Source organism: Zootoca vivipara, chromosome 14, assembly GCF_963506605.1.
Source record: "Zootoca vivipara chromosome 14, rZooViv1.1, whole genome shotgun sequence".
In the NCBI taxonomy this organism is placed as follows: Eukaryota; Metazoa; Chordata; class Lepidosauria; order Squamata; family Lacertidae; genus Zootoca; species Zootoca vivipara.
Window position 1 is genome coordinate 6894673 of NC_083289.1, and position 27571 is coordinate 6922243.

Here is a 27571-nt window from a genome sequence, read left to right on the forward strand (position 1 = left end):
TTCTCCTGCCATTTTTCTAGCCTTATCAGCTGGCTGAAAAATAAAATATTAGCCTGTCTTCAATTGTCAAAGTGATGAGCTCTTTTCCACTGACTTGAACATGGTCTTCTGAAAAAACTAATTTTGGGGATTGGCAGATCTGGTGGGTAATCCTGGATTCGAGTAAAGTATACGAATAGCTTTCACACGAAAAATGAATAAATATGACATTTTAAAGGATTGTCAAACATGGATAAGTATCTATGTGTTGCAGAAGTTTGACATCTCCACTCCATCTGCCCAAATGTCCAGAACCAGCTTGCTGAGGCAGTGTTGAAATTCTGTAGGGAAATCCTTGCACAAAAAGAAAGATTGCAAGGAAACAGAGTAAATTCCATCAACTAGCTGGTTTAATTAATTAAAATAATACAGATTTTAAGAGAGTTAATCTGAGCTGAGGCCTGTAGCTGAATCAGGTTGCAAATGTGAGCCCAAGAGGTTTAAGGGCACAAAAGGCAGCCATTCAGCTACATTTGGGACGCTTTATACAAGAGATGGGATGCAGGTGGCGCTGTGGGTTAAACTACTGAGCCTGGGGCTTGCCGATCAGAAGGTCGGCAGTTGAATCCCCACTACAGGGTGAGCTCCCGTTGCTCGGTCCCAGCTCCTAATTTCTCTATCACATTCTATATACTGTACTAATAATGGGCTCATTCCCCGAGCGTGGGCCCTAATTGTAGCCAAAATGGTATCATATATGCACAAGAGCGGGTGGCGCTGTGGGTTAAACCACGGAGCCTAGGGCTTGCCAACCAGAAGGTCGGCGATTCGAATCCCCGCAATGGGGTGAGCTCCCGTTGCTCAGTCCCAGCTCCTGCCAACCTAGCAGTTCGAAAGCACGTCAAAGTGCAAGTAGATAAATAGGTACCGCTCCAAGCGGGAAAGTAAACGGCGTTTCCTTGCGCTGCTCTGGTTCGCCAGAAGCAGCTTAGTCATGCTGGCCACATGATCCGGAAGCTGTACGCCGGCTCCCTCGACCAATAACGCGAGATGAGCGCCGCAACCCCAGAGTCGGTCACGACTGGACCTAATGGTCAGGGGTCCCTTTACCTTTATACAAGGGATGGGGGGTGGGATTGAGGTTTCTCTTCATCTGTTTTCTCTTCACTTTCCTCAAGCTAGAAGGGAGTGTTGTGTCCTGGGTGGGTGTGTAGAACAAGATAGCAGCCACGAAAGTAAGAGTCCCACGTGAATGTGGCATTCCTGGCAGCAGGGCTCCTATGTTTCGGGCAGTTGCCTGGCAGGTAATTCAACAGGTTTAGCCTGACTGTCAAGCAGAGTCAGTGCCTTAAAGAGCATGAGAAGTGCATGGCTGCCAAAGGGGCCATTCAGTCTGGCATCCACAGGGACCAACCAGGTGCCCATTATGGGAAGCCCACAAGCAAGATACGCACTCAATAGCAGTCATGTGTCCCAGTTATTTGTCCCCCCCAGTGACTTCACCCCTTTATAAAGCCCTCCAAGCTGGCCGCCATCATCACACACACCCAGAGTTTACCTTTGATGAGGCCCTAAGCTACTGAAGGTAATGGGGCCCTTTATATGTCCAGCTGTCCTCTGCCAACAACAAATCGTGGCTGTTTTTTTTTGTGTGTTGAATATATGCTATATGGTAATTTAAATGGACCTAATAGGTATCTAAAGGTTGCCATGCAACCGATCCATCCATGCAGAAAGTCGGCACCCTATATATAGAAATGAGCAAACCAGTGACATTTTAGGGAGCCGGCTAGCAGGTGGAGCCCATTACTTGTACATCATAGGAGCCTACACAACACAAACGCTGTTGCTGTATGTAAGTTTTTTAATCTTATATTTTGGAAATGTACATCCAGTTTTTCCCCTTTAATCTTTTTGGGGGCCCTAAGCTATAGCTTATTTAGTTTATAAGTAAATCCGGTACCGCTCGACCTCCCCCCACCCCGCCCCGCCCCGTCTTGTGGCGGCCAGTTCCGCAGCCTAAAACCCTCCGCGCCGCGTCGACAGCGCCTTCCTCTTGCGTTATACCCGGAGCTGCCTCCGCCCGCGCGCTCAGCTATCGCCAGGGACTGCGGCCGCCCTGAGGGGAGCGGAGGACGGCCCGGCGGCCTCACGCCACGCCCCTCGCGCGCCCGCCGCCAGGAGGCCGCGAAAGACGAGGAGGAGGAGGAGGAGGAGGAGGAGCTGGAGGCGGCGCTGCTGCTGCCGCTGCCGTTGCTGCCGCGGCGCCTCCACAGGCTCGGCCTGCCCCGCTCTTTCCACCACCCTCCCGGCAGCCCGCGCGTCGCCCCCCCTCCGCCCGCCCCGCTCCTCCTCCTTCCTCAGGCGCAGCACGGTAAGCCCCTTCCTTCCCTCTCTCGCCCGCCCGGCCCGGGCCTGCTCTCCGTCACGGTGGTCCCTCAGGAGGGATTGTTTCCCATGAGACCGCCGCCGCCGCCATCTTGGCTGGGAGGGCAGCCTGGCCTGGCTGTGACCCCGTGGCTTAGGCAGGCCACCTCGCCATCGCCGCCGCCTCCTCCTCCTCGGCAGGCCTGCCTGCGGGGCGGCTGTGCAGAGTGAGGCCTGAACGGGCCTGGGTTTCCCCTGGCGTCGGGGGCCGACGAGGGGAGGCGGGCGAGGGCTGGGCCTGGTTTGGCGGGAAGCTCCCTCTCGGGATGGGGAGAAGGTAGCCTGGAGCCCCGGGGGCGGGGAAGGGGGCGGTGGCGGCCCTCCGCGCAGCATCTCGGGCCCAGCCCCAAGCCATGTCGGGGTTGCACCACTTTCACACAAAGGGCATTCTGGTGTGCTTGGAGGGAAGTAGCGAGCGCTAAGCTAAGCAACTAGCTTTCTGCGCGCTGAGCTCAGGGCCGCCGCCCCCCGGCCCATGTACCCGTTCTGGCTGCTTCAGGCAACCTTGTCCCAGGAAGAATTTGAAGAAAGGCTTGCTGAGCCGGCTGTAGCAAAAGCAGCAGGGAGCCTTAGTTCAGGCACCCCCAAACTTCGGCCCTCCAGATGTTTTGGACTACAATTCCCATCTTCCACGGCCACTGGTCCTGTTAGCTAGGGATCATGGGAGTTGTAGGCCAAAACATCTGGAGTGCTGCAGTTTGGGGATGCCTGCCTTAGTTTGATGGGGAAGGGGGAGGGGTTAAAATAGGTCTGCTCTTGTTGAATAATGTGCTGTTTGAAGTGGGTTAGTTAACACGTGCTTGTTGTTTTTCATAGCAGACTTTCCCGGGAAAGGGGTGGTTGTGGTGAGAAAAATAATAAAGGCCAGGAACCAAGCTTTCAGCTCTCCCTGGATGATCTGTGCAGGGCTGCTACACTTGCAACACTACTTCTTCAAGGTGATCCCAGGATATACAGCAGTTTGTAGCCATTTCAGTTCATTAAGTAGGATTTATAGAATCATATACAGTATTTGTACAGTTGGAGGAGACCCACAGTGTCATCTTGTCCAACTCCCTGCAACATAGGAATCACAGCTGAAGAATCTCTGGCAGATCGTCACCCACCTGTTTTAAGAACCTCCCATGAAGGAGAGCCCACCATCTCCTAAGGTAGTCTCTTCCACTGTCAAACAGCTCAGGCAGTTCCTAATGTTTATTTTGAATCTTCTCTCTTGTAATTTGAATGCATTGGTGTGTGTTCTACTCTCTGCAGCAACTGAAAACAAGGCTTGCTTCATCTTTCATATGACAGTCTTTTAGATATTTGAAGATGGCCATCATATCACCTCTCAGTCTTCTCTTCTCTAGGCTAAACATATGCAAGTCCCTCAACAATTCCTCACAAGGCTTGGTTTCCATACCCTTGAGCTTGTTGGCCACCCTCCTTTGCACACATTCTAACTTGTCAGTATCCTTTAACTGTGATGTCCAAAACTGGACACAGTACTCTAGGTGGGGTATGACAAGAGGAAATGGAGGGGTCCTATTATTTCCCTTGGCCTGTACACTAGACTTTATTAAACCTAGAACAAGCATTATACCCATATCCTTCCATTCTGTTTGTTGCTTAATCAAAGATCTTCTGAAAATTAATTTTATTTATAAGATATATTTATAAACTGGTAACTCGTAAAAAAAACCCAAGTCAGTATACTGTACATTAAAATCATTGAAACTTAATAAAGCTTTAAAATTATAACATGCATAACAAATGACCAACACTATTTATAAATACAAAAGGAAATCAAAATTTTAAAGGCAAAATTTTGAAATCCTGAGCTAATAATAATAATAATAATAATAATAATAATAATGTGTACCCTGCCAATCTGGCTGGGTTTTCCCAGGTACTCTGGGCGGGTTCCAACAAAGATTAAAAATACAAAGAAATACATTAAAAACTTCCCTGAACAGGGCTGCCTTCAGATGTATTCTAAATGTCAGGCAGTTATTTATCTCTTTGACATCTGATGGGAGGGCGTTCCACAGGGCGGGTGCCACTACCAAGAAGGCCCTCTGTCTGGTTCCCTGTAACATCACTTCTTGCCATGAGGCTCTCTGTGCTGGACCTTAGTGTCTGGGCAGAACGATTAATATAAGATTATTATAGTAATCATCTTGGAATATCCTTTCTCTTATGTGGAAAAAATGCAGGGGGGCTGTTTCTTCTAATATACTACCAGCTGTATGAAATCCATTTTCATTTTAAATCTGAAGATATACGAACAAAACATTGAGTCTCCTGATGGCACCCTCACAAGAACTAAGGAATTGAAGTTAAACTGAGCACATACATACAAACAAAACACCTTACAGTCTTGAGACATTTCAAGTTACTGATTGGAAGTGGTGTTTTATTGCTAAAACAGAACTGTTTCATTTAAAATTGGTCCAGTTCAGGCATAACTATCTGAATCTATCTGAAAACACACTTTGCTGTTTTCAGTCAGTAATGCTGTTTTATTTGGGGCTGGGAAACGTGGCTCTACAGATGCTGCTGGATTAAAATTCCCATCATCCTTGACCATTGGCCATACTGACAAGGACTGATGGGAGATGTAATCCAAAAATTGAAAGACAAGCATTTGGAGAGGCCTAGTGAACAGGACTGCAGCCTTAGGTTACTTTTATTGTGTAACTGTAACAGACTGAATATTGAATCTGTGTGTGTGTGTGTGTGTGTGTGTGTGTGTGTGTGTGTGTGTGTAAAGAAAGGCTCTCGGTCAGTAAGGTAGTTTTTAATACGGTAATAGTGTCAGACCTTCCATAGTCAGATCATTGAAGGCAGCTTTCTAGCACTAATTGGAACTCTCCCATCATTTGTAAGACAGAGCACTTGGGGAGATACAGCACTGTGCTGCTTATATGGTAAAAAATTATATTTTAAAAAAATGTACACAGCACAGTTGATCCAAAGGCAAAGGAGTCCACATTACATTGTTTAAGAAGAACGTTAACATTTCTGATGTAACAGTTGCCCTTTGCTTTGCCTTATGTGACTTGCATGCTCTAGTCTGTGCTAACAAAAGGACAGACAAAGCTAACTACCAATTCTTATATTTTTAATAGGAGCTCCTTTGCTTTTTTCCTGCATAACCTGAGATCCTAATACTGTACGTTACACACAATGTTAAACACAATGTTAAGGATTCATCCACTGCCATTTTTAGTAAGTTGTAGAGAGGAGTTCAGTGCAGTTATTTCAGCTAAACTTTTTTTTTCATTTAAAAAAAATCTAGGCAGAAGGGTTCTGTAACTCTTAGATTTTTACATTGTGTTGTGAGTTCTAACAAAGATGGTATGTTGTTGCAGTAGACCAACAGAGCCAGGTGTGGTGGTGGTGGCTGTTTGCTTTTTTAGATTACTGTTGTTTTCCGAGCACTGATCCCACCGCATCAGCTATTATCTTAAAAGATACTTCCACCTTGCTGGAATAATGGATTTAACTGAGAAAATCACAAAAAAATCAGTTTCATTTAGGGATTTTCTTTCCTGACTGTAGTTTTCAGATGTTCTCAGCTTTGATTATTTGGGATGTGAAGGGAGAAATACAAACTGCAGAGCAACCTGGCCAAGCTAAGGCCATTAAACAATTGAGGGCCATTGGCAGTGCAAGTTGACTGTCCTTCCTCCCCTGCCCTGAGATGTGAACAGACACTGGGGTAAAGAAGGTTGCCACGGTAACTCTGCATTTGAGGAAAAGGAAAAGGGATTCTGGTAGCAAGATGTTAAAGGGAGGAGGGGGAGGAGGAGGAAGAGAGACTGGGATCCACCTGTGGGCAGGCTGGCTGGGGCAGATTCCTTGGACTCCAGGGCGACACTGTTGTGTGGACAAACCCCCCTTGAAATGATCATCCGTAAGATCTGGGCTTTCGCCATTCAAACGGAAGGTGTAAATAGGTGGATAAACCATATTTCTTAAAGCTACAACAGTCTCTGCTGTGTCTCAGTTCTCCAAAGGATCACAGATCCCGGGACCTCATGAGCTCTTGCCACTGCTCAGCAGAGAGGGGGAGGCATTCAACTTTTGTAACAATAATTATTAAATATGATTTTACTTCTGTTGAAGAATTTAATTCAGTTGACTGCCTTGTTTAGGCTTGTTGGTCCTCTGCTACAAAGAGATTTCACTACTTTTCTGTTTATCCTTCTCTTTGCTGCATGCAAACTGCCCTGCCCACCTGAGTGTTTTTCTAGGAACCATCACTCATTTGTTGTGTGTAAGGTTTGTGTTCAGCTGTTTCAATCCCTGCAATCGGTAATTAGAGAAGTCCTGTGTCTGAAACCTTGGAAAGTTGTTGCCACTTGGGGTAGACAATACAGAGTTTAGATCAGGCATCCCCAAACTTCGCCCCTCCAGATGTTTTGGACTACAATTCCCATCATCCCTGACCACTGGTCCTGTTAGCTAGGGATCATGGGAGTTGTAGGCCAAAACATCTGGAGGGCCGCAGTTTGGGGATGCCTGGTTTAGATGGACCAGGATCTGATTGTGTGTAAGGCAAAGTGTGGCTTGTCAGCATGTGGTTATTAAGCCTTAAGCTCTACAGTTGAGACCTGCTCAGTATTTCTGGTGATAAACCTGCTCTTATTTACCTGAGGCAGAGACAATCTGTAACTTGTAAAGTGAGGAGATACCAAGGCTGCTTCAGGAAAGAAACAGAATACCCTGGATGCAGAGGTTTATGATCACCCCAACCAACCCTGTCAGAAATCCACTCTTTCTCGGGAAGGTACTTGAGTAGGTGGAGGAATCTGGTTCCCTTGATCTGTTGCAGTTCAATAGTCCTGGTTTCAAGACTGTGTTAGCCTTAGTTGCCCTAATGAATAATCTTTTGGGGGGAACCATGCAACCCTCTTGGTTCTGTTCAAATCTTGTAACTTTTGATACCATTGACTACGGTTTCTTACTAGACTGGGTTTTGGGTTGGGAGTGGTGTTGCACTGGTTCCCCTGCTACCTATAGGACAGTTTCAGTGGGTGCCATTGGGTTGCTGCACTTCATCTCCTTGGCAGTTGCTCGGTGACATGCTATAGGTATCATTTTGACCCCAGAGCTGTTCAACATCTATATGAATGTGTTTGGAGCATCATTAGGAGATTGGGAGTGTGGTGCCATCAATTTGCATCAATAGGCCCATCTCTCTTTCTCTTTTAAATCTGAGTTGGGTGTGACTAGCCTGCACTGGTGCCTGGATTCAGTGGTTGGCTGGATGAGGGCCAGTAAGCTGAGGGGGAATTTTGACATTACAAAGGCCTTGTGGGTGGCTAGTTCCTGGTTCTGGAATTGGGCAGACTGCCTGATCTAGATGGAGTTGCACCTGCCCTCAAGAAACATACGCTTAATCTGGTGGTTATTAATCTGCTTAATTATTTTTGTATTTGTTTATGTTTCGTTTTATTTTACATGATTTATATACCTCTTAATCATTAGAACCTCCAAGTGGTTAACATAAAACCTCTAAGTGGTTTACACAAAACTATTGTTTGTTATCTAGTGCCACGATGGCAGAGCTCTTTATGGAATGCGAAGAGGAAGAGCTTGAGCCATGGCAACAGAAAGGGAAACCAATTGTTGTGGATGATGATGATGACGACGAACCCATATTTGTCGGGGAGATCCTGAGCTCAAAACCATCGAATACCTGTAAGGTGACATTTTTGGAAAAATATTGCTCTTAGTGATATGTCTTATATTGAATGTTTCTGTTCTTGTTGAGGGTTTTCTAGCACCTTGTTATAAATGAAGGGTGCCCCAAAATAAGTGATTTCTGAACAACTACCAGAATGATTTTGTTTTTCTATGTAACTCACAGTGGATGATTGCAACCTGATCATGTCCATATTTCTGACTTCAATATAATTTATTTTTAGTGTGCAGTTGCACCCTTATTTTGACACTTGAGATAAAGGCTTACACAACTAGCACAATCCAAGCTTTTAGGATCCCATTTTAATGAATGACTTGCTCATACAAGTTTTAATTTTTTAGCAAGTGTTGGAGATGTTTTGGGAAACCCAACGGCATAGTTGTACATGTGTGTGGTAAGAACTGCAAGATGAAGATACGGTGGTACCTTGGGTTACAAACACCTTGTGTTACAAACACTTCGGGTTACAAACTCTGCTAACCTATAGTACTGCGGGTTAAGAACTTTGCCCCAAGATGAGAACAGAAATCGTATGATGGCGGCGCGGCAGCAGGCCTCATTAACTAAAGTGGTACCTCAGGTTAAGAACAGTTTCAGGTTAAAAACGGACCTCCAGAACGAATTAAGTTCGTAACCAGAGGTACCACTGTACAGGTGAAACTCGGAAAATTAGAATATCGTTGAAAAGTGCATTTATTTCAGTAACACAACTTAAAAGGTGAAACCAATATATGAGATAGATGCATGACATGCAAAGCAAGATATGTCAAGCCTTTATTTGTTGTAATTGTAATTATTTGTCGTTATGCGGGTCAATTATAAATGGAATGTAATTAATGAAATGTAATAGCGATGTTTATTTATGTTTATTTTTGTATTATTGTAACTATTTATTTTATTAATGTGGAATTTCCAAAAGAAAGCATTTGTAAAAATTAAAAGAATAAAAAATAAAAATTGCATTACTGAAATAAATGCACTTTTCGACGATATTCTAATTTTCCGAGTTTCACCTGTACATTAATTAGACAGGCATACTGAAAAGGACATGCCTATGATTGTCCTACTTCATTCTTAGCGGGTATTTGAAAGGAATTTAGCAACTGGCTTTACTTGTGTGAAGATTGCCAAACATTTGGGTACTTATTTTAGAATTGCTTGTAACTTCTTGGTGAGGAGTAGCTTGATTTGTTTGCATTCTCTTCCATATGTTCACACCAGTATATTTTACATCTCCTTACTTTCTAGTTGAACTAATTAACAGACTTAAACAATTCTCACTTTTAAACAGATATATTGAACAGAGTCAACTCCAGTTCACCACGGATTGGAATGCAGAATGGTGCACCCAAAAGAGGTATTCTGATGTGCTCAATCTGGTGACTTTGTAGAACTGAACTCCTTATAGTCTGAATGTGGTGGAGTTTAATATATTTCATAATTATTTGTGGCAGGTGCTGTGGCTGTTTCTCCAGGGTTTCCCACTGCAACAAGACCTGTAACTAGTACTCTAGCTGTTCAGCCGCAGCCAAGGGTCAGTAATGTTTCAGGAACCTCTCAGGTCTTGCAGAGACCTCTTCCTGGGTGTTCATCACTGCAGGAGGCAGCCAAGGCAAGCACTGGAATATCTCAGCCCATCAATAGATCTGCCACCACTCAATCATTAGCAAGGAACCTCGGCATACCTGTAATGGCTCAGTCTCCATCCAAGCCAGTGGCCACAGTAACAGCACAACCAGTATCATTAAATCGGGTGAGAATTGACCCTTTTATTTTATTCAAAGAGGGGTTTTCTTTTATTAACTGAACAGTGCTGGCATAACAGTACTCATTAAAGACTCTGAAAGTCATTTGGTTTTGCTGACACAGCATAGCTTTGCCTGAAAATTGGCATGTTCAGAAAGAGTAATTTGGGAAAACAAACTGATCAAAAGTTGAACTCTTCAAGACTTTTAAAATAAAATTACTTAATGTTCTTATAATAGTAATCATGACTTTTCATATGGTCTGTATCCTATCATCTCTTTACAATTAGTCATGTTGACTGAGGCTGATGGGAATTGGAGTCTTCTGGAGGACTGTAGATTCCTCCTCTTTGACTTTTATAGATTTTAGAGTTGCAATGTGTAATTAATTAAAACATTTATGGTAATTCACTAAAGAGCTCAGGCTGCTGATTTAAAAGCAAAGAAATCATTACAAGATCTCATAAAAATTGCAGCTGGCATTCCTTCCTCCCTTTTTCTTTTGCATAGGAAGGAGATGTCCTATAATATGATACCTTCTATGAAATGTGCATGCATAATTTGGCACATTCTTTACTCCTCCCTGATCCTAAATTGCAGAGCTAGTGAGGACCGATTAAATGTTTGCCTCCTTTCAAAGACACGCTCCCAGCATTTTATAGGTAGATTGGTAGAAACAACAAGGTCCAGCAGAACTGGTGAGAAACGGGAAAGATTTGTATGTCATTTTAGCCACTGCCTGTGGGCTATTTTGCATCTTCCCTGAGTTCTAAGGCAGGAAGGAGTGAAACCAGGATAATGAGGATTCCTTTTATGCGGACCTGTTGGTGGACATTTCCCTGGATACCCGTAGGGATTTTCTCAGTTTGGAATCTATCCAATCACGATTTCTTAGAGCCATCCTTAGGATCTCCGCTTCTTTAGCGGATGCGGTCATGAGATTAGAGGTTGGTTGGCAAGCATTCTGGTACGTGGCCTTGAAGGCAAAACTCTGGCTATGGCTTAAGCTATGTTTTAACCCATGGCCCCCTTGATATTGAGGGATGATTTCCAATCATCATGGGAAAAGGAGATCATAAATGAAGTGCAGGCCTGCGGATTGTCACATCTTTTCCTGGAGTCTATGACATTTAGTCAAGCCAGAGCTGTGATCTCTCAAAGACTGAGTGACATTGCTAGACAAGAGGACATTGCCGTTGTGAAACCTGGGATGTTCTTGGGGGATCAGCTATTTCAGATTACACCAGTCCCTTATCTTGCGGAAATCCACTATGTGGAATACCGTAGACTCCTCACAGCTGCTAGGTTTAATGTCCTGGAATCGGCGGTATTGTTGGGAAGGTACAGGGGATTCCCATATGCCCAGAGATCTTGTCATTGTGCCCTGGGGGTGGTTGAGTCAACTAAACATATTCTTTTGATCTGCCCATTCTATGCAGATCTTAGACAAAAACTTATAGCTTCACTCCTATGCCAACTTAGCTCTCTAGCCAGAGAAAGACAGGTTTTGTTTTTGCTGAACAAGTTTACTGGAACAACAGCCTCCTTGGTGACCAAATTTCTTTTTCTGGCCCTTAAGCGTCGTAAGGTTAAAATTGACAGCATTGGCATGGGTCTAGCCTATTTCTTATTGTCGGTTTAAGTCTTAAGTTCCTTTAGATGTTTGATATTTTAATTTTTGTATGCATAAATGTTTATTTCTGAATGACGGTCGAATAAAGTCTGATTGATTGTTTGATTGACAATTGAACACTTAACTCTTGCTCAACTGTTTGTGTGGAGGAATAACTCTGAGGTGAAGTTATGGCCACCCTATACCTTTAAGAAATCTAAGCTGCTCGAGGGAGAGGTTTGAAGACAGTGGGAATGCTTGCAAAAATTAATAATTTAACCACTGCATCTTTACCGAACTATTTCACTGTGGTTCTATGCATGCTTACTTGGAAATAAGCTCCCTTGAGCCCAGGCAGCTTAACAGATTTAACTGAGCTGGTTTTGGTCTGTTTCAAGGTTTATTGTTTGTTCTGTGTTTTATTGTACAATTGTACCTTGGTTTTCGAACAGCTTAGTTCTCGAACATTTTGGCTCCCGAATGCCACATACCCAAAAGTGACTGTTCCGGTTTGCAAACTATTTTTGGAAGCCGAACATTCGATAGGGCTTCTGTGGCTTCCGATTAGCTGCAGGGGCTTCCTGCAGCCAATCAAAAGCCACACTTTGGTTTCTGAATGTTTTGGAAGTCGAACGGACTTCCGGAATGGATTCTGTCCGACTTCCAAGGTACGACTGTACTTATTTTTTGTTGTATACCATCCTCAAATCCAATATGAAGGGTTGGGAGAGACGTCTGTCTGACACCTGAAGAACCATTGACAGTCACTGTCAGCTTCTCATGTTTCCTGAAGCAGTAATGTATTTAATTTGCTAATTACAGTTAGCAATCGATTTAAGATAGGGATGGAGAAACTGGTCTTTCATTTTTTGAACTCCAGCTCCTATTTTCCCCTGTCAGCATGGCAGATGGTGAGGAATAATGTGAGTTAGAGTTCAAGAACATTTGGTGGGCTACAAGTTTCCCACCCCAACTGAAGGTGTAATTTTAAGCATCTTAACTCATAGAAAGAACAACAACAACCCACTGAAAATAGTGTAGGATCAGTATATTATTCTATGGTTTGTACGTTGCAAGTTGTGCCTGCTGCCAAGTTGTAAAATGAAGTGAGTTGCTGTGGCTATTCCAAGTGGGAGGGCTGGAATTGATAGCTGAAAAGTCAAAAGTAGAGAGCCAGTGATCAGAGCTGGGAGCAATCCATTTGAGATGAGGAGTACAGAAAAGATGTACCTGAATGGTAAAGTATCCAGTATCATGAAGATGGTGGCTTGTTGTACTTGTTTTGCATTGAAATACTACTTTTTAACGGCAACTGAAATGGCTGTTGCTTCCTGCCAATGTTGTAACAAGTTTCACTTGGGCCAGTTAAGAACTCCTATGGCAGAGCTGGAATTCGATGCCTGTGACCACTAAGGAAAGAATAATAGAATTGTAGCATTGGAAGGGACCTTGAGGGTCGTCCAGCCCAACCTCCTGCAATGCAGGAATCTTTTGCCAATGTGGGGCTCAAACCCATGACCCTGAGATTAAAAGTTTCATGCTCTACCTACTGGGCTATCCCTGACTGGGACTCCAGCTCCATCAGCCCAAGCCATTGGTTCGGAATGATGTTTCCCTATCCTGTAGGGAGGGTGTTCCTTGGGTTGCATTGATGTAGATAGAAATGAAAGCAAACTATCACTCTAGAACTGGCAGAGGTATGCAGTGCCTCAGTTACCTCTGTTCTGGAAGACTCCCCTGCTTACATCAGTCTTAGTTTGATTTGCTATTTAGTTTGATTTGCTATTGTAGCATTGGTATGTATTGGCACTTCCCTCCCCAAAGGAGCTTACAGTCTTATACCGGTGACTCCCCACTTACACAGGGGTTACATTCCTGGGCCACTGTGTACATGAGGGAAATGCACTTAAGTGGAGAGCCTGCCACACTACATAGAGTTTCCTGCCCAACAGTTGTTGAGTTGGGTAGCATGGCAGCAGTGAGAGTTATTGTGCACCTTTTTGGAGTCCTTTGAGTCTTTTTTGTGGACTTTTGGCTCATTGGCATCCTCTTAAGGGTCTGCTTGCGAGCTCCAATAACTTTCCAGCTCTCTCAGCATTTCAGGTTAGAATTGATTTATTTCAATCGTACGCAAGTGGGGGGGGGGGGACGCTATTATTCTAAAGGATATAGGTAAACAGAAGCAAATTTCAGTCCTTTCAGTTGCAAATGTTTGGTTTAATTTGCAGACTCAGTTACATTGGACATGGGAATTAAGAGGTTTTGCCAAAGACGTCTTGGAAGCAATGAGTTCTAAAAAGGGAAGTAAGAGAGGTCCCATTGGAGTACACCCCATTACAAAAAAGAAGAAAAAACAAAATCCCAACTCTTTCCCCCCTCTTCCCAGGACAGATCAATCTAGTTAGGTTTGTCTAATATATTATTTCGGTAGTTGCCATTCTTCAGGGTTACCAGTAAAGTATTTTATGTATAAAAGGATGCCATCTGGCATATGGGACCTTTGGACTATTGATGATTGAAAAAAGATCCAGGGCAGCAATATAAGAATGAAGGGCAAGGCAAGTTTCTGACTGAATCTTAGAATACAAGCTGTGACTTGTACAGACTTCTACAGAAAGGAAAATATTTCTTTGCAGAAATTGGGTGACATATTTAGTTAGATTTGGATTTGGATTTGGTTGATTTACCTATTAAACACAAACATTCCTAATTGCTTTGGATTATTTTTTAAACCCTACTGAATTTATGCATATGAAGGTAGCATTATGTGTTGTTTTTGAAAAGATAACCCAGAAAGAGATTACTAATTGGAATATTACAGCTGAGCTAATTAACAAATTCTTCACAGGTTATACCAAATAATCCTTCGCCTGTAGCTTTTGGTTTAAGGCAAAATTCAGGAGTAATGCAGTGCCAGAGTGGATCTGCAGTGACTACAACAGGTATGAGTAGTACATTTTCAAAGTTTATTATTCATATCATTAAAAGCAAATCTATAATAAAAAGAAAAAAGAAGCATTGCCAAAACAACCAATAAAATGTGTTTTTTCGGGGGGGAGGAGAGGTGCTTTTTAAATTGTGCATACGTTTGGTGCACCAGGATCATATTGGTAAATTAAGGGTTATTGGACATATTTGTCATGATCCTCAAAGTAAAGAGGATTGCTTGAGCCTCCATAAGTATAACTAATATAAAAACAGACATTGAAATCCTTATTCTGGCACCTGGCTGTATTCTTGAAGAGGTGTTTTGATGATGGTGTTGCTTGTCTTCTGAGGTTTTTGAACATAAGGCATCTTTATTTTAGACTTACTCTGAATTCTTGGTTGAATTTCTTCTAGCATGTGCAGACTAGCTTTGCAGTGATCGTCCCCCATCATTACACGGAGGTTATGTTCCGGGCGCCCACACACACAAATGAAATTGTGTAAATTGGGGGGCACCCTCTAAAAAACCTCTAAATGCCTATTTCCTCCTGTTCTATGGCTCTTTTTCCATACAACTTTCTCTTCAACTAGAGTTGAAGCTTTTGGGCCAGTGAGAGGACGTGTGGGAAAGTGGCGGGTGGCAGCTGCTGCGCTTTGCCACACATCAGCTGTTAGGCAGGGAGGCTGAGCAGCCTGAACAAAGCCTCGCTGCACCCTAGGTCTTTTGAGGGCTTCGTCTACCTTCACTGACACCCTCTGGTTCTGGGGAGCTGAGCCACAAGGACTCTCCTGCCATTTCCAGGTGTGATTCTTTTTATTTATTTATTTATCAGCACCATGTATATATGCAGTCACATGTGAGTATTTATTTCTTTGCTAGCATGCTACTGAGAAGCTAGATGTCATTCTCAGTTACTTAATTATACTTGCCTGCTGCTTGCCTAGTTCCAGCTGAGATGCAAACCTTGCAAACCTTTACCTGCAGACTTCTCATAACTCTTCCATATTTGGGGGGGGGGCCTTTGGGGGAGGCCAGATTAGAACCAGTCTTCCTAAGTGGCCAGTTTTCTACATGGTGATAATTTATTTTTGTTTTATTTGTGGAGGAGCATTCAGCTATGTAACTTCATTGTAATAATGGCTCTGAATACAACCGGAGCAGGTTACTCCACCTCTGGGTAGGAGCAGCTTCACCTTCAGAATTAGAGATGGCATGCCTCTGAATACAAATTACTGAGGGAAAACTCAGACAGGGTGGTATATAAATTTAACAACAACAGCAACAATAACAACAACAGTAAGGCATGCTCCTGCAACCTTAGTGCTGCTTTGAATTCTAGAGATGGCTGAGAACTGGATATGGGCCTACTGGTGGAGGCTGAAGTAATCATGGTTACTGGATCAATGATTCAGCCCTTCTGGGCCGTCTTGAAAGCATCAGGAGCTCCTGAATTTGTTACTGGATTGTTACAGTGGGTAGGAGCAGGGGTGTTCCAAGGTGGGGGTGGGGCGGGTCGCTCCGAGTGCCATTCCAAAGGGTGTGGGTGTGTGTGACAAAATGCTGACACCCGATCGGCAGCACCTCGGATGAGCGTCGCTCCGGGTACCGGAGCAGGTAACTCCACCTCTGGGTAGGAGCAGCTTCAGCAACTTTTGTCTGGTGGGGAAAATGCATCTCTTTGTAAAGGTCAGACCACAGCAGACTTTCACCTGGTGATAGCCTCCAAAACCTTGCAATGCCCTTTGCCTTGGACAGCCTTGGACTAGTCAGAAACTTCAGCTAGAGTTGAATGTATCAGGCTGTTTCACAGTGGGGTAGTGGATGGAGCACATGTCAGTGAACCAGCACGTGAACTGGTTATGATTCAAGATGCTGGTTTTCACTTTTAAATTCCTAAACAGCTTTGGATCAATGTTCTTGAAGCCTTGTTTCCTCCTTTCCTTGTTCTCTTGCATTGCATTGTGATCTTTTAAATCATCCACTAGTGCCTGCTCAGTAAAAATGACAGTTTACCAAATTATGTGCTTCTGTCTTGAATAAACTCTTGATATGTCTACTGATGCTGAATGCCATGTATGTCCTAAAGCTAATAAAACAATCAAATTTAATTAATTCAAACAAATAACATTTTGCACAGTTGTTATGACTTGATAACTCTGCTCACAGTGACCTTGCAAGATATGGTTTTGTGGGTTGTGCCATTTTTGTTGATGATTGTACTCATTTCTGGGATGCTGATTTCCTGCTCTAAGATAATTTAGTCCAGGTTAGAGGACTTTGACTCCTCCACAAAGGCAGTGATGCTCCAAATTCTACCATACCTTGAAGGACTCTGCAGCTTGAATCAGCTGGAATCAGAGTATTGGAGAAGAAAGCAAGTCAAGGCTTGTTTGGGTTGGTGTTAGCAATAGTACAGTATATTAAAATTAAGACTTACTTAATTTTCAAAACTGTTTTTAGGCCTGTCCAAGCGTCCTTCCACTTCTGAAGCTCACAGTATTAATCCAAAAAAGGCCAAGGTTTCTGGAAGTGATTCACCTTCAGTTATATCTCCAAATGACACATCATTGCTTCAGAAAGGTAGGAAAGCATCTTATTGTCCCAGCTGTTACAGCATTTTCATGAAGAGATATATCAGAAATGTTTTTAAAAAAACAGAACAGATGGTCTTTACTGGAAAAATTTAGTGTCATTACACAGTGCATTGGTGCGGCAACTATTCCAGTCCTAGAAGAATTCCACAATTTTTGGTGCAAAGAGTGACTGTTTAAAAATGTAAGATTAACTTTCGAGAACATGTAATGTAGGTGTAGAAACCTGGGGTATTGTACCTAGGAAGCCAGAGACAGGCAGGTACCACTCCCTTGCCCCAGGCAAAGGTGGAAGGCTTCCACAGAGAGGGCACACCAACTGTGGATTCAGTGGCGTAGCATGGGTTTCTAGCACCCAGGGTTCTAGCACAAGTGTTGCACCCCCTTGGTAGACTGGGCAGCTGGGGTGGAGGTGTACGCCAGGGGGTGCACACCCTGAGCTCTCGTGGAGGGTGAACAGAACCTGTGAGGACCCAGCAGTGAGCAGCTCTCGGTGACCACTCCCTGAAACACAGATGGGAACATTAAAATAAGCTACTTTCGAAACTTCTTTGTGGGAGGGGGTTGCTGGTGGTCTGTATGTCACTTTGTAGTCACATCAGCACCATCTTCAGTTGGGGACTCCAAGTATAAGGTGGCTATTTTGCCTAGAATACCCCCCCCCCCCATGTTGTTGGTTGTGTCCCTAATAAACTTATCTTGCATTCACAGCCAGAGTACAGAAAAACAGTGAGAGAAATATGCTTGTACAGTGGTGCCTCGACTTACAAATTTAATCCGTTCCGAAGGCACCTTCGTAAGTCAAAAAATTCGTAAGTCGAAAAACGCCATTGGAAACATGATTTTTCATAGGAATGCATTGAAACGGAAAAATTCGTAAGTCGAAGCAAACCTATCTAAAACCGCTGCGGGTTTTTTCCGGATGTCAAGACATTCATAAGTGCGCGGCCATTACCCCCATTCATAAGTCGAAAAATTCGGTTGTCGAGTCATTTGTAAGTCGAGGTACCACTGTATAAGAGTGCTGTTTGAAGGTGCACGATGCAGTGTGATTTTCAATAAAACTAAGGGTGAAACATCAGGGCTTAGATTGAAACATTTTAAATTTTGGCCATGCTGGAAATAGACATGCTGCCAAGGAGTGTGGTGGAGTCTCCTTTGGAGGTCTTTAAGTAGAGGTTTGACAACCATATGTCAAGAATGCTTTTATGGTGTTTCCTGCTTGGCAAGGGGTTGGACTGGATGACCTTTGTGGTCTCTTCCAACTCTATGATTCTATGACATACCGTGTTTCTCTGAAAATAAGACACCGTCTTATATTTATTTTTCCTCAGAAAAAAACACTGGCTTATTTTCAGGGGATGTGTTACTTTTTCCCCTCCTCCTGCCGTGGGCGGCATTGCTGCTGCGCCTATCACTATGTCTTATTTTCGGGGTATGGCTTATATTCTTTGAATGCTTAAAAATCCTGCTATGGCTTATTCATTACCTGGAGATCGGACTACATCAAATGAGTTTGTGGAACCAAAGGGGATGGGGGGTGGCCCCCAAAAAGTGTTGGAACCACTGCACTACACCCTGGAGTAGACATTACTGGGACAGATGGGGAAATAGTACAAGACAGCTTTTGCATTTATAAAGTAGCTGTCATCATCATCATCATCATCATCCAAGACATCTGTTCCCCTCACCCCCTGCCCTTGCACAGGGCAAGATGCTCTGAAAAGGAATTCCCGCATCTGCAGAAACAAAACCTGGGGAACAACAAACTACACCTGCAGTCTGCTGGGGTCCCAGAGAAAACCTTCTGGCCCTTCCTTTTGCCACTCTTTTTGTCTCAGAGGAGGGACCTACTGTGGATGTGGGCCACTCCACACAGCCCAGGGCCAGCCGATGGTGCCAGTAGGGAAGTGGGGGGGGGGGTTGAGCGTGGAAGGGACATGCAGAGGGGTGAGGGTAGCAAAGAAATGGCCAAATGTCCCCTCTGCATGAAGGCACAAAGCATGCTGCAGACCATGCCATTCTCGGCACTGTAGAGGAAGGAGGAAGGGAAGTGGCAAAGTTTTGACTGCTAGCCATGCAGCATAGTGCTTTTCTTTCTCCACACAGATTTACAATTAAGAATTTGCTATGGTTAGGTTTCTTTAAAAAAAAAACAACAGCAAATACGTGCTTCCTGTTTCAGAAATGGTTTTCAATTGAAGATAGGCAGGACTGTATCATTAGTTTTAGCAGGTTAGTGAAGGACTTCTGCATTTATATATTTATTAAGCTTCAGGGGAAACTGAGTGTTGTTCACTCAGGTTTGTTTGAACAGAAGAGAGTGAGGCCAGAGGCCATTCAATGCAGGAAAGCAGTGTCGCTCCCACCACCTGCTTCCCCTACCATTGCCTTTTATTTGCTCAGGGTGGAAAGTCAGTGCCACCCATTTGCATTACTTTCTTCCAGCACCCTGCTCTGATTCTGCCCCTTGATCTGGCATATCCCCGCCTCCCCCAATTACCTGCCTCCACGACTTTGCGAGGAAGCACAGGGGAAGCAAAACACAGAACAGAAGCTCCTCGCTGGCTTGCAGCCTTCCCTTCAGCTCTAGGAATGACAGCTCTTCTGCTGCTATTAACCCTTGCAGAACTGAGCGACAGGAACCTCAGAGGGACAAGGGACACTTGTGGGTTTTGCATTAATGAGGGAACCTGTCACGGGGGTACCTGAAAGCACCTCTCTGAAATGTGTGCTGGGGCAATTGCACCCTCACACTGCCCATGTTATAACTCTCCTTGTGAATCCTTCTCCTTACAAGGAGTGGCTTGGTGTCTACCCATCTTACCAAGCTTTAAAGATTGCACTTTAATCCTGTTGACTGTTTTATACCGTTTTTATGATTTTGTGCCTTTTAGTGATTTCTAGTTTTTGCATTTATATTTTAATTGATTTATTTTTGCAAAGCACCCAGAGAATATAATAAGGATGGTATGAAAATACTTATAAATTTAAGAGTCTGGAATACAGCAACTGATTTCGATAGCATGTAGAGTGCAATTATTCTCTCAAAATTATCACCATTTCAGAAGGCCATATAAGCAGCAGGTCAAGCATAAATATAAGTCCAAAAAGTAATTAGTTCACTTTTGCATTTCTACATTAATTAGTGATAACACATTGACAGCCTGAAACAGAAAAGTTTCTTTCCGTTTACCAAAACTACAGTACTTGTGCCACTTGGGGAAATCTTTTGTTTGTTGCAGGCAAGCTAGCAAATGACTTACATGTTGCCCTTTGAGGAATATGCACACAAAGAGATGAGGTGTTGTTTTTTAAAAAGAACAATTATAATGTTACTGGTTATATATCTTATCTGCTTTTGTTGGTGAACTCTGTATGTTTGTCATAGTTACTCAAGCAGTACATCATAAAATTGTAAATTTGAAGAAAGTGTCCGATCAGAAGTGATAATTAAGTGATAGGGTGTACTTTTCCTTTTTACAGGTATTGCATCAAGGAATGTTAAAAATGGAGCACCTTTTCCACAAGCATGTCCAAAGTGTAATATTCATTTCAATCTTTTGGAGCCATTAAAAAATCACATGAAGGTAGGGACCTGTTTTGGCAGGGGAAGGGGAACAAAATGAAATTATAGATGTGGCATTGAGTATTAATATGTTTTAAAGATGTTAGAACTTCAAAGTTAATTATACTTAAGCATGTAATGGTTCTAGGTAGTTGCTGTTCTGTGGTGCTTTGAACATTATCCGCTTTCAAAAGCAAATTTCATGCATGGCTGTCAAGATGATAAATAAGAATGGAAAATGGGCCTGGCTTCTGAGTTGTGCCAAAGGCCCATCTAGCCAAAAACTCTGTTCTCACAGAGGCCAACTGTTGCCCTTTGTGAGAATCATGATTTTTGCTTTTAAAAAATAACTTGGTTTTGCATATTAATTTTTATGGCTGCTTGTGGTTTTTACTGTGTGAAGAGCACTTTAAATGGCAGAATGGCTACAGCATTTTCTGTTTGCTATGTTTGTTTCTATGTATGTAATTAAGGATATTGTAACTCTTAGAGAAAATACATATTAAATTAAACTGACTAGTATTAGCCCTGTTAGTACAGAGTTGTTGTATAAATGTGCAGAATTCTGTACAGCTTGGATCTAGTAGCCCCTTCCCTTGAAACCATTCCAGCTTCGTTATAAATATATTATGAAGAGATCTTAAATTTTCTCTCTTGTTGCTTTTGATTCTTTGCATTGCTTCCTTATATATTAATAATAACAACAACAACAACAACAACAACAACAACAACAACAACAACAACAACAACAACAAATTTATTTATACCCCACCCATCTGGCTGGGTTTCCCCAGCCACTCTGGGCAGCTTCCAACAGAAAAATAAAATACAGTAATGTACATCCCATAGAAGTCAAAGCTGGTTCCACTGTTATGTAATGCATAGTAAGCTAAAGATGCATTTTTATAACAGATTGTTTATGGAATTGGAGACTCCATCAGTATTTATGCTAATCACACTTGGGTGGAATTAAGTACCCTTGATCTCAAGTTACAAAACCGTCACAATTCTAGGTGTGTTTCCTTAGAAGTTATCTGAAATCTGTGGCCCTTGCTTTGTTACAAATGTGTTAAAACTTCTGGCCCCACTTATATGCATGCAGGTTACCCGGGCTCAAAATACCAGGTCTTGGGTTTGGAGAGGAGGGTTCACAAACATATTTTTGTTAGGTTCTAGGCTATACTTCAGTTATTTTCTTTAAAAGAGAAAATTGTTTAGTTGTTCTTTAACTTGCTTTTCTTTCAGTATTGTTGTCCAGATATGGCACATACCTTTCTGGGAATAACGCAAACAGACAGTTCAGGGACATCAACTAAAATGGCTGAAACTGAAGGAAAACTGATCATGTTAGTTAATGACTTTTATTATGGCCAACATGAGGGTAACATCCAGCAGGTGCGTCAGGAGCAGAAGACTCATACAACCTTCAAGTGTGCCAGCTGCATGAAGCTTCTCAAGAGCAATATCAGGTATTTTTATATCCTGAAAAATGTATGTGTGATAAAAACTTTGAGCCCAGGGTTGGCCAGTGTGTCGCTCACACTGTCACTGTAAGACATCTATTGTTTGTTGCTTAGTTGTCTAAGTCGTGTTCGACTCTCTGTGAACCAGATCATGCCTTAGAAACTCTCACTTTCTTCTCAAAGCTTCTCCTTTTTTATGTCCATGGAGTTTTCTTGGCAAAATACTGGAGTGGTTTGCCAGTTCCTTCTCCAGGTGGATCACATTTTAGTCTAAACTCTCGGCTATGACCTGTCCGTCTTGGGTTGCCCTGCATGGCCTAGCTCGTAGCTTCTTGGAGCTATTCAAGCTCCTTCACCACGACAAGGCAGTGATCTATGAAGGGGAAGACATCTATAGGTAGTGTTTTTTCCCTTTGCTTTTGTTTTGTTTTGTTTTTTGTGCAAAGCTGATTTTACATTCTTTCACAAAATGGTGTTTTCCTAATGCTACACTCAGAACAGTCTGAAGATCATACTGGAGATTTAGACAGTTGATCTTTGGGAGTCCTTTCATAAGAGAAATGTAATCCCTGGAAATGGGGGAGTGACAGTGTTTCTCGGGAGAATCTGCCCTATTTTTCATTTATAATCTTTGAGATCCCACTTGCACTAATCTGCTTGAAATGATAAATAGTGATAGCAGCGCATTTTAGGTTACTGTTTTTTTCTGTTTCCCCTCTTTTCCTTTCACGTGTTTGAGGAGCTTGCACAGAGGAAGGTACTGCAGTCCATTAAAGGGCATTTTTAAAAACATAATATGCACCTGTCCAGTTCATTCATTAATGGTTTTTTTTTATTAAAAAAATGTGGTCTGTTGAGCTGTTCTTTGTGTCACTCCAAGGTTTATGAACCACATGAAGCATCACTTGGAGCTGGAGAAACAGAATAGCGAGAGTTGGGAAAGTCACACCACCTGTCAGCACTGCTACCGTCAGTTTCCAACACCCTTCCAACTCCAGTGCCACATCGAAAGCAGCCACACCCCTCATGAGTCATCGAGTAAGTTTTTCAGATGCTGTGCCTTGTACAGCAGCCATTGGTCTAGATCAGGGGTAGTCAACCTTTTTATACCTCCACCCACTAATGCATCTTTCTTGATGGGAGGAGGATTCAGCTTGTGCTGTAGAACCCCCTACCGCCCACCTAGAATCCTGAAATGGCCACTAGTGGGCGGTAGGGACCAGGTTGACAACCCCTGGTCTAATTGGCAGCTGTGCTATTTTGTCATGGTGGGGGCACATGCCCTCTGCCCTAGTTGGGGCATGGGCATGCAGCAGCCCAAAGAGATATGGGGTATTATGGTTAGAAATATTTGGCTTTTGTTAGCTTAAAAGCATCCCTGCTTCTCATTGGGAGCAAAGTAATAGGCAAATATTTTTGCCACAGCATGATTAAAAAATTAGGCTGCCAAAAGACTTGAGAGCTGTCCTTGGATTAATAGGCACCACCCACCATGTCCTCCCCCATGGTTCTGATTAAGAAAAAAAAGTTCACCTCTTGTTTCTGCTCTTTTCTAGCTCTATGTAAAATATGTGAACTATCTTTTGAAACCGAGCAAGTTCTTTTGCAGCACATGAAGGACAATCACAAGCCTGGGGAGATGCCCTACGTCTGCCAGGTACCTCAGAGCATCCTCCCCCTTGTGCATGGATGTATGTCAAAGACTTGTTTCTAAAGAATGTTGCTTCAAGGCGGTCCATCTCTTTTTCCATTCTAGGTGTGCAATTACAGATCATCAGCATTTTCAGATGTGGAAAAACACTTTCGAGCTGTTCATGAAAATACAAAGAGCCTGCTGTGCCCATTTTGCCTCAAAGTTATTAAACTTGGGGCACCATATATGCATCATTTCTTGAGACACCAGGTAAAAATACTTCATTATATTTGGAGTATAAGCACTAGGCAAGAGGGATGCAAGATGTCTCTGTAGAAGCAACAAGTAACTAATAAATTGTTAACCCCCTTTCCCAAAAAGCCCTGGTCTTCTAGAAGTTATAGTAACAATAGAGCTTAGAGCCTTATCCACAATGAACATTTGCTGACAGTTAGCATACTTAAGAAAAGTTCAGTTATGTTCACAAAGCTCCAGATGTCAATTTAAAGTTGAATATGGCTAATGCGAAGAGTTTTAAAAAATGTTTTCAAGGTGGCAGACGGAACTTGGAAGAAGTGTTTGATAGTAGGAATGGATGGTGCCTTGACCCATACTGTTTTCTTGCAAAGGCTTTGTTTAAGGAGCTGGAAACTGTGTGCTGTATCCAACATTCTGTGTCTGCTAGTGCGATTGTGAGCTTTAATTTTGCCTAACAGGAATCCAGTGCAACAGTTGTGCTAGTAGAAACTCACTATGCAGTGCATTGGTGATAACTTTGTGCCTTCTTTGCGGCTGCAAGGTTCCCCTGGTGCAAACATTTCACTAGTGGAACAAGTGCACTGAACATCACATTGGATACAACCTTATCTGATGGTGTGTAATTAATGTGAATTGTTTGTGATTATTTTCTATCAATAACTTAGTGCAGGGTTTTGTTGATAATGAATACAATTAGTCCTTTATTGCTTGCAGCCACTGCTCATCACTTTTGCACTGTTTATGATTTTTGAAACCCCCTGGAATGTTAAGCTTCTATTCTCCATTTCATCAGTATGTTTTGGCTTAAATATATTTTTCTTTTTTAAAAAAAGAAAAAAGGAGTACATCGTTGTACCAAGTGTAGACTCCAGTTCTTGACATGCAAAGAGAAAATGGATCACAAATCTCAGCATCACCGGACATTTAAAAAACCTGTTCAGTTAGAGGGATTGCCTCCAGGAACCAAAGTAAGCTTAAAGCATCATGTAGTGCTTATTTGGGGGAAATGGCTACAGAGAAATGGCAAGAGAGAGTGGTGTGTGTTCATGTGTTCTCCACTGCTGCTGGGGTTTTTTGTGGGGAGGGGACTTGAAAATCATACAAAGGCTCTCTAGAGGCTCTCTGCAAAAAGGTTCAACTCTAGGCACCTTTTAACAACATTTAAAACCTTCCTGGGAAATCTGCAGCAGATAGAGGCCTTCTTTGTGGTGGCATCTGTTCTGCTCTCCTAGATTTGCAGAAGTTCAGCCCTGCTTGGGTTGCCTGACCTGACATTAGATGGGTGACCAGCTACAAATAAATTTGGACATACACTATGCAAAACAGATAGTTTCATCCACCATGGACCCTTTAATGGATTTCCCCCTGCTGTGTGTATGTGTTTGTGTGCTTTATATGAGTAGGTGGGAGGGGAGTTTGGCTTTCATTGCTTTAATGTGTATTGCAGCAGAGGCTCTAGCTGTGATTGGTTGGGCACTGATCTCATGGTGGGCATGCTGCTAGCCATTGCCTCTGACAAAGTAGTCTGAGGGTTACAATAACAGAATTGTAGCGTTGGCAGGTACACCAAGGGTCCTTTATTCCAGCCCCTGAAATGCAGCTTGCTCAGAACTGCTCAGCCGTGTGTTATCCATGCACAGTTCTTGCAAGTCTTTTCAGCAAGATAAATGATTGCCATTCATTTAGGAGAGAGTTTACCGGGTCTCATGTTTCTAGGTTACCATCAGAGCTTCTGCTGGATCTCTTCAGCCTGGATCAGCAACTGCATCTCCTGTCATCCCAAGTGCATCTACTTTACACTTGTCCACCAGTGCAGCTAAAGTGACAAGTGCAGCTAAAGTGACAAGTGCTAAAACGGCTCATAACAAAACGAATGCAAATAAAGTAAAGCCAAAATTGAAGCCGCTGAGCATACAGAAAAAGCAAGGTCTGAGGACCACCCATGATAACAGTAGTAGTAGCAGCAGCAGCAGCAGCATTGCCGCCAGCGGCAGCAAAAGAAACACTAAAATTGCAAATACAGCATTAAATAATCTAAGGTATGTCTTCTGGTAGCTTTCCAGAGTGTAGTTTTGAATGTTAACTGATCGGAATAGAAAAGGAAATAGAACTTGAGCTCTTCTGAATCAATAGAATGGTAACAAGATTAATTTTGATTGGAATGGCCAACTGTTTGGGCCTTGTTCAGTGGGTGGGTATGTTCTGATCATTAAAGAGGGTTGGCGATGCAAGTGTCACTTGGATCAGTTCCCCAGGATAAGGGTTCCCTTTCTCCCAAATAGGACCTTTAGAGGCAGCAGTTTAAGTAGGAATTTATTTCAATAGATCATCTTAAGGACTGTACAAGTAAGAATAGTATGTTTTTCTTAAATTGTGTAGGTTTTTAAACTTATGGGCTATCGGCTTTCAAACACTTAGTGACAGCAGCTAGCTTAATGCGAACCTTATATGATACACAGTAGACTTAACTGAGCCAGCCTAAGACAGGGGGCTGGCACTCCAGTTTGAGCACTTTTCCTTTAAATCCTTCCCAAAGCTTCCCCACTGCTCCTTTCTTTTGCTGTGACTGACTAAATAACCATGGCTATAAAAGTGTGTGCACAAAAGAGACTTTTTGCCCAAGAGCATGTGCCTCTGTAGGGAGACATTGGCATGGAGAGATGCAGTGAGATAGAATCAGAGTTAAGTTCCAAGTGTCATCTAGTCCAACCCCCTGCAAGGAATCACAATCTCTTTTTTTTAAAAAAAAAGATTTTTATTGATTTTCAAACAAGACAGACACAAACAAAACATATAATATAACACTGTCCCTTCGTTTTCCCTCCACCCACCGGTCCACTTCTGCCACCAGTGGAACCCGTGTGCTTTAAGAATCAAAGGGGTCCAATTGAGAGTTGGGTTCAGCTTCCCCCCTCCCTCCTCCCCCCCATATCCCCCCCCTGCCACTGAGAGAACAGGGAGGAAGGAGTTATGGGGATTTGCATCCCCCAACTCTTTCATAATCATATTTGCTGACATAAAACACAGAAAAGAAAAGAAAAAGAGAAAAAGAAAATTGGGAAAAGTTGGAACTTCCCAGTTCTTATTATTTTAACATTTTGATTGCGACTCCCTCGATAGTCTTCCTCATGGTTTTCCTAAAAAAATTCTGATTACTTGTGGCGAATTTTCCAACTCAGTTTCAAATCTTAATCTTATAGTAGTTAACTCAATCCTCCTCCTTTTCCATGCTGCCCTCCCACAGTTCCCCTCCTGCCACAAGAAGAGCCCGCAGGGCACAGCACTTCCAAGGTTCCATTTCCTCCTCACCCATCTGGACACCCCCTGCCACTGAGTGTCTCAGAATAAGGAGAGGGGGGTAGGCAGCTTTCTGCCTAAACACCTCACTTAACTTATAAAAATTTACAATAACTTAAAAATTCTTTCCCAAACCATTCTTATACTCCCTTAGGAAAACATAACTTTTTTTCCCCTTTCTTTTTAACCTTCCATCTCCTCTCCCTAAGTCTTTTTTCCCCCAATTGGTTCAGCAATTCCATTATCAGGCCAAGATTTCGAAAACCGTCTTTCAGAAACCAAAACAATACCTTTTAACTAAAAATTTTACCCCACACCCATTCTTTCCCAAATCCATCTCCAGACCTTTGCCCCCCCCTGCCCCTGTCCTTCCCATC

At 42.9% G+C, this 27571-nt stretch overlaps 1 protein-coding gene across 7 annotated transcripts in view; it reads left to right on the forward strand.

The window, feature by feature from the left end:
* Positions 1–2214: 2214 nt before the first annotated feature.
* The window catches only part of ZNF280D (zinc finger protein 280D), a 42495-nt gene continuing 17138 nt past the window's right edge, over positions 2215–27571 (forward strand). The window contains exons 1-15 of one of the 7 annotated variants that reach the window (XM_035130599.2): positions 2679–3344; positions 3474–3557; positions 7946–8094; positions 9390–9455; positions 9553–9851; positions 14304–14397; positions 15217–15240; positions 16845–16964; positions 20462–20565; positions 21789–22012; positions 22887–23044; positions 23563–23663; positions 23763–23909; positions 24731–24865; positions 25614–25936. In XM_035130599.2, the coding sequence (XP_034986490.1) occupies positions 7953–8094; positions 9390–9455; positions 9553–9851; positions 14304–14397; positions 15217–15240; positions 16845–16964; positions 20462–20565; positions 21789–22012; positions 22887–23044; positions 23563–23663; positions 23763–23909; positions 24731–24865; positions 25614–25936 (1937 nt within the window). In that variant the 5' untranslated portion in view covers positions 2679–3344; positions 3474–3557; positions 7946–7952. Of the gene's footprint in view, positions 2354–2678; positions 8095–9389; positions 9456–9552; positions 14398–15216; positions 15241–16844; positions 16965–20461; positions 20566–21788; positions 22013–22886; positions 23045–23562; positions 23664–23762; positions 23910–24730; positions 24866–25613; positions 25937–27571 lie in introns of those variants that run through there. The other 6 variants (XM_060282673.1, XM_060282674.1, XM_035130598.2 and 3 more) reach the window with 6 other exon arrangements.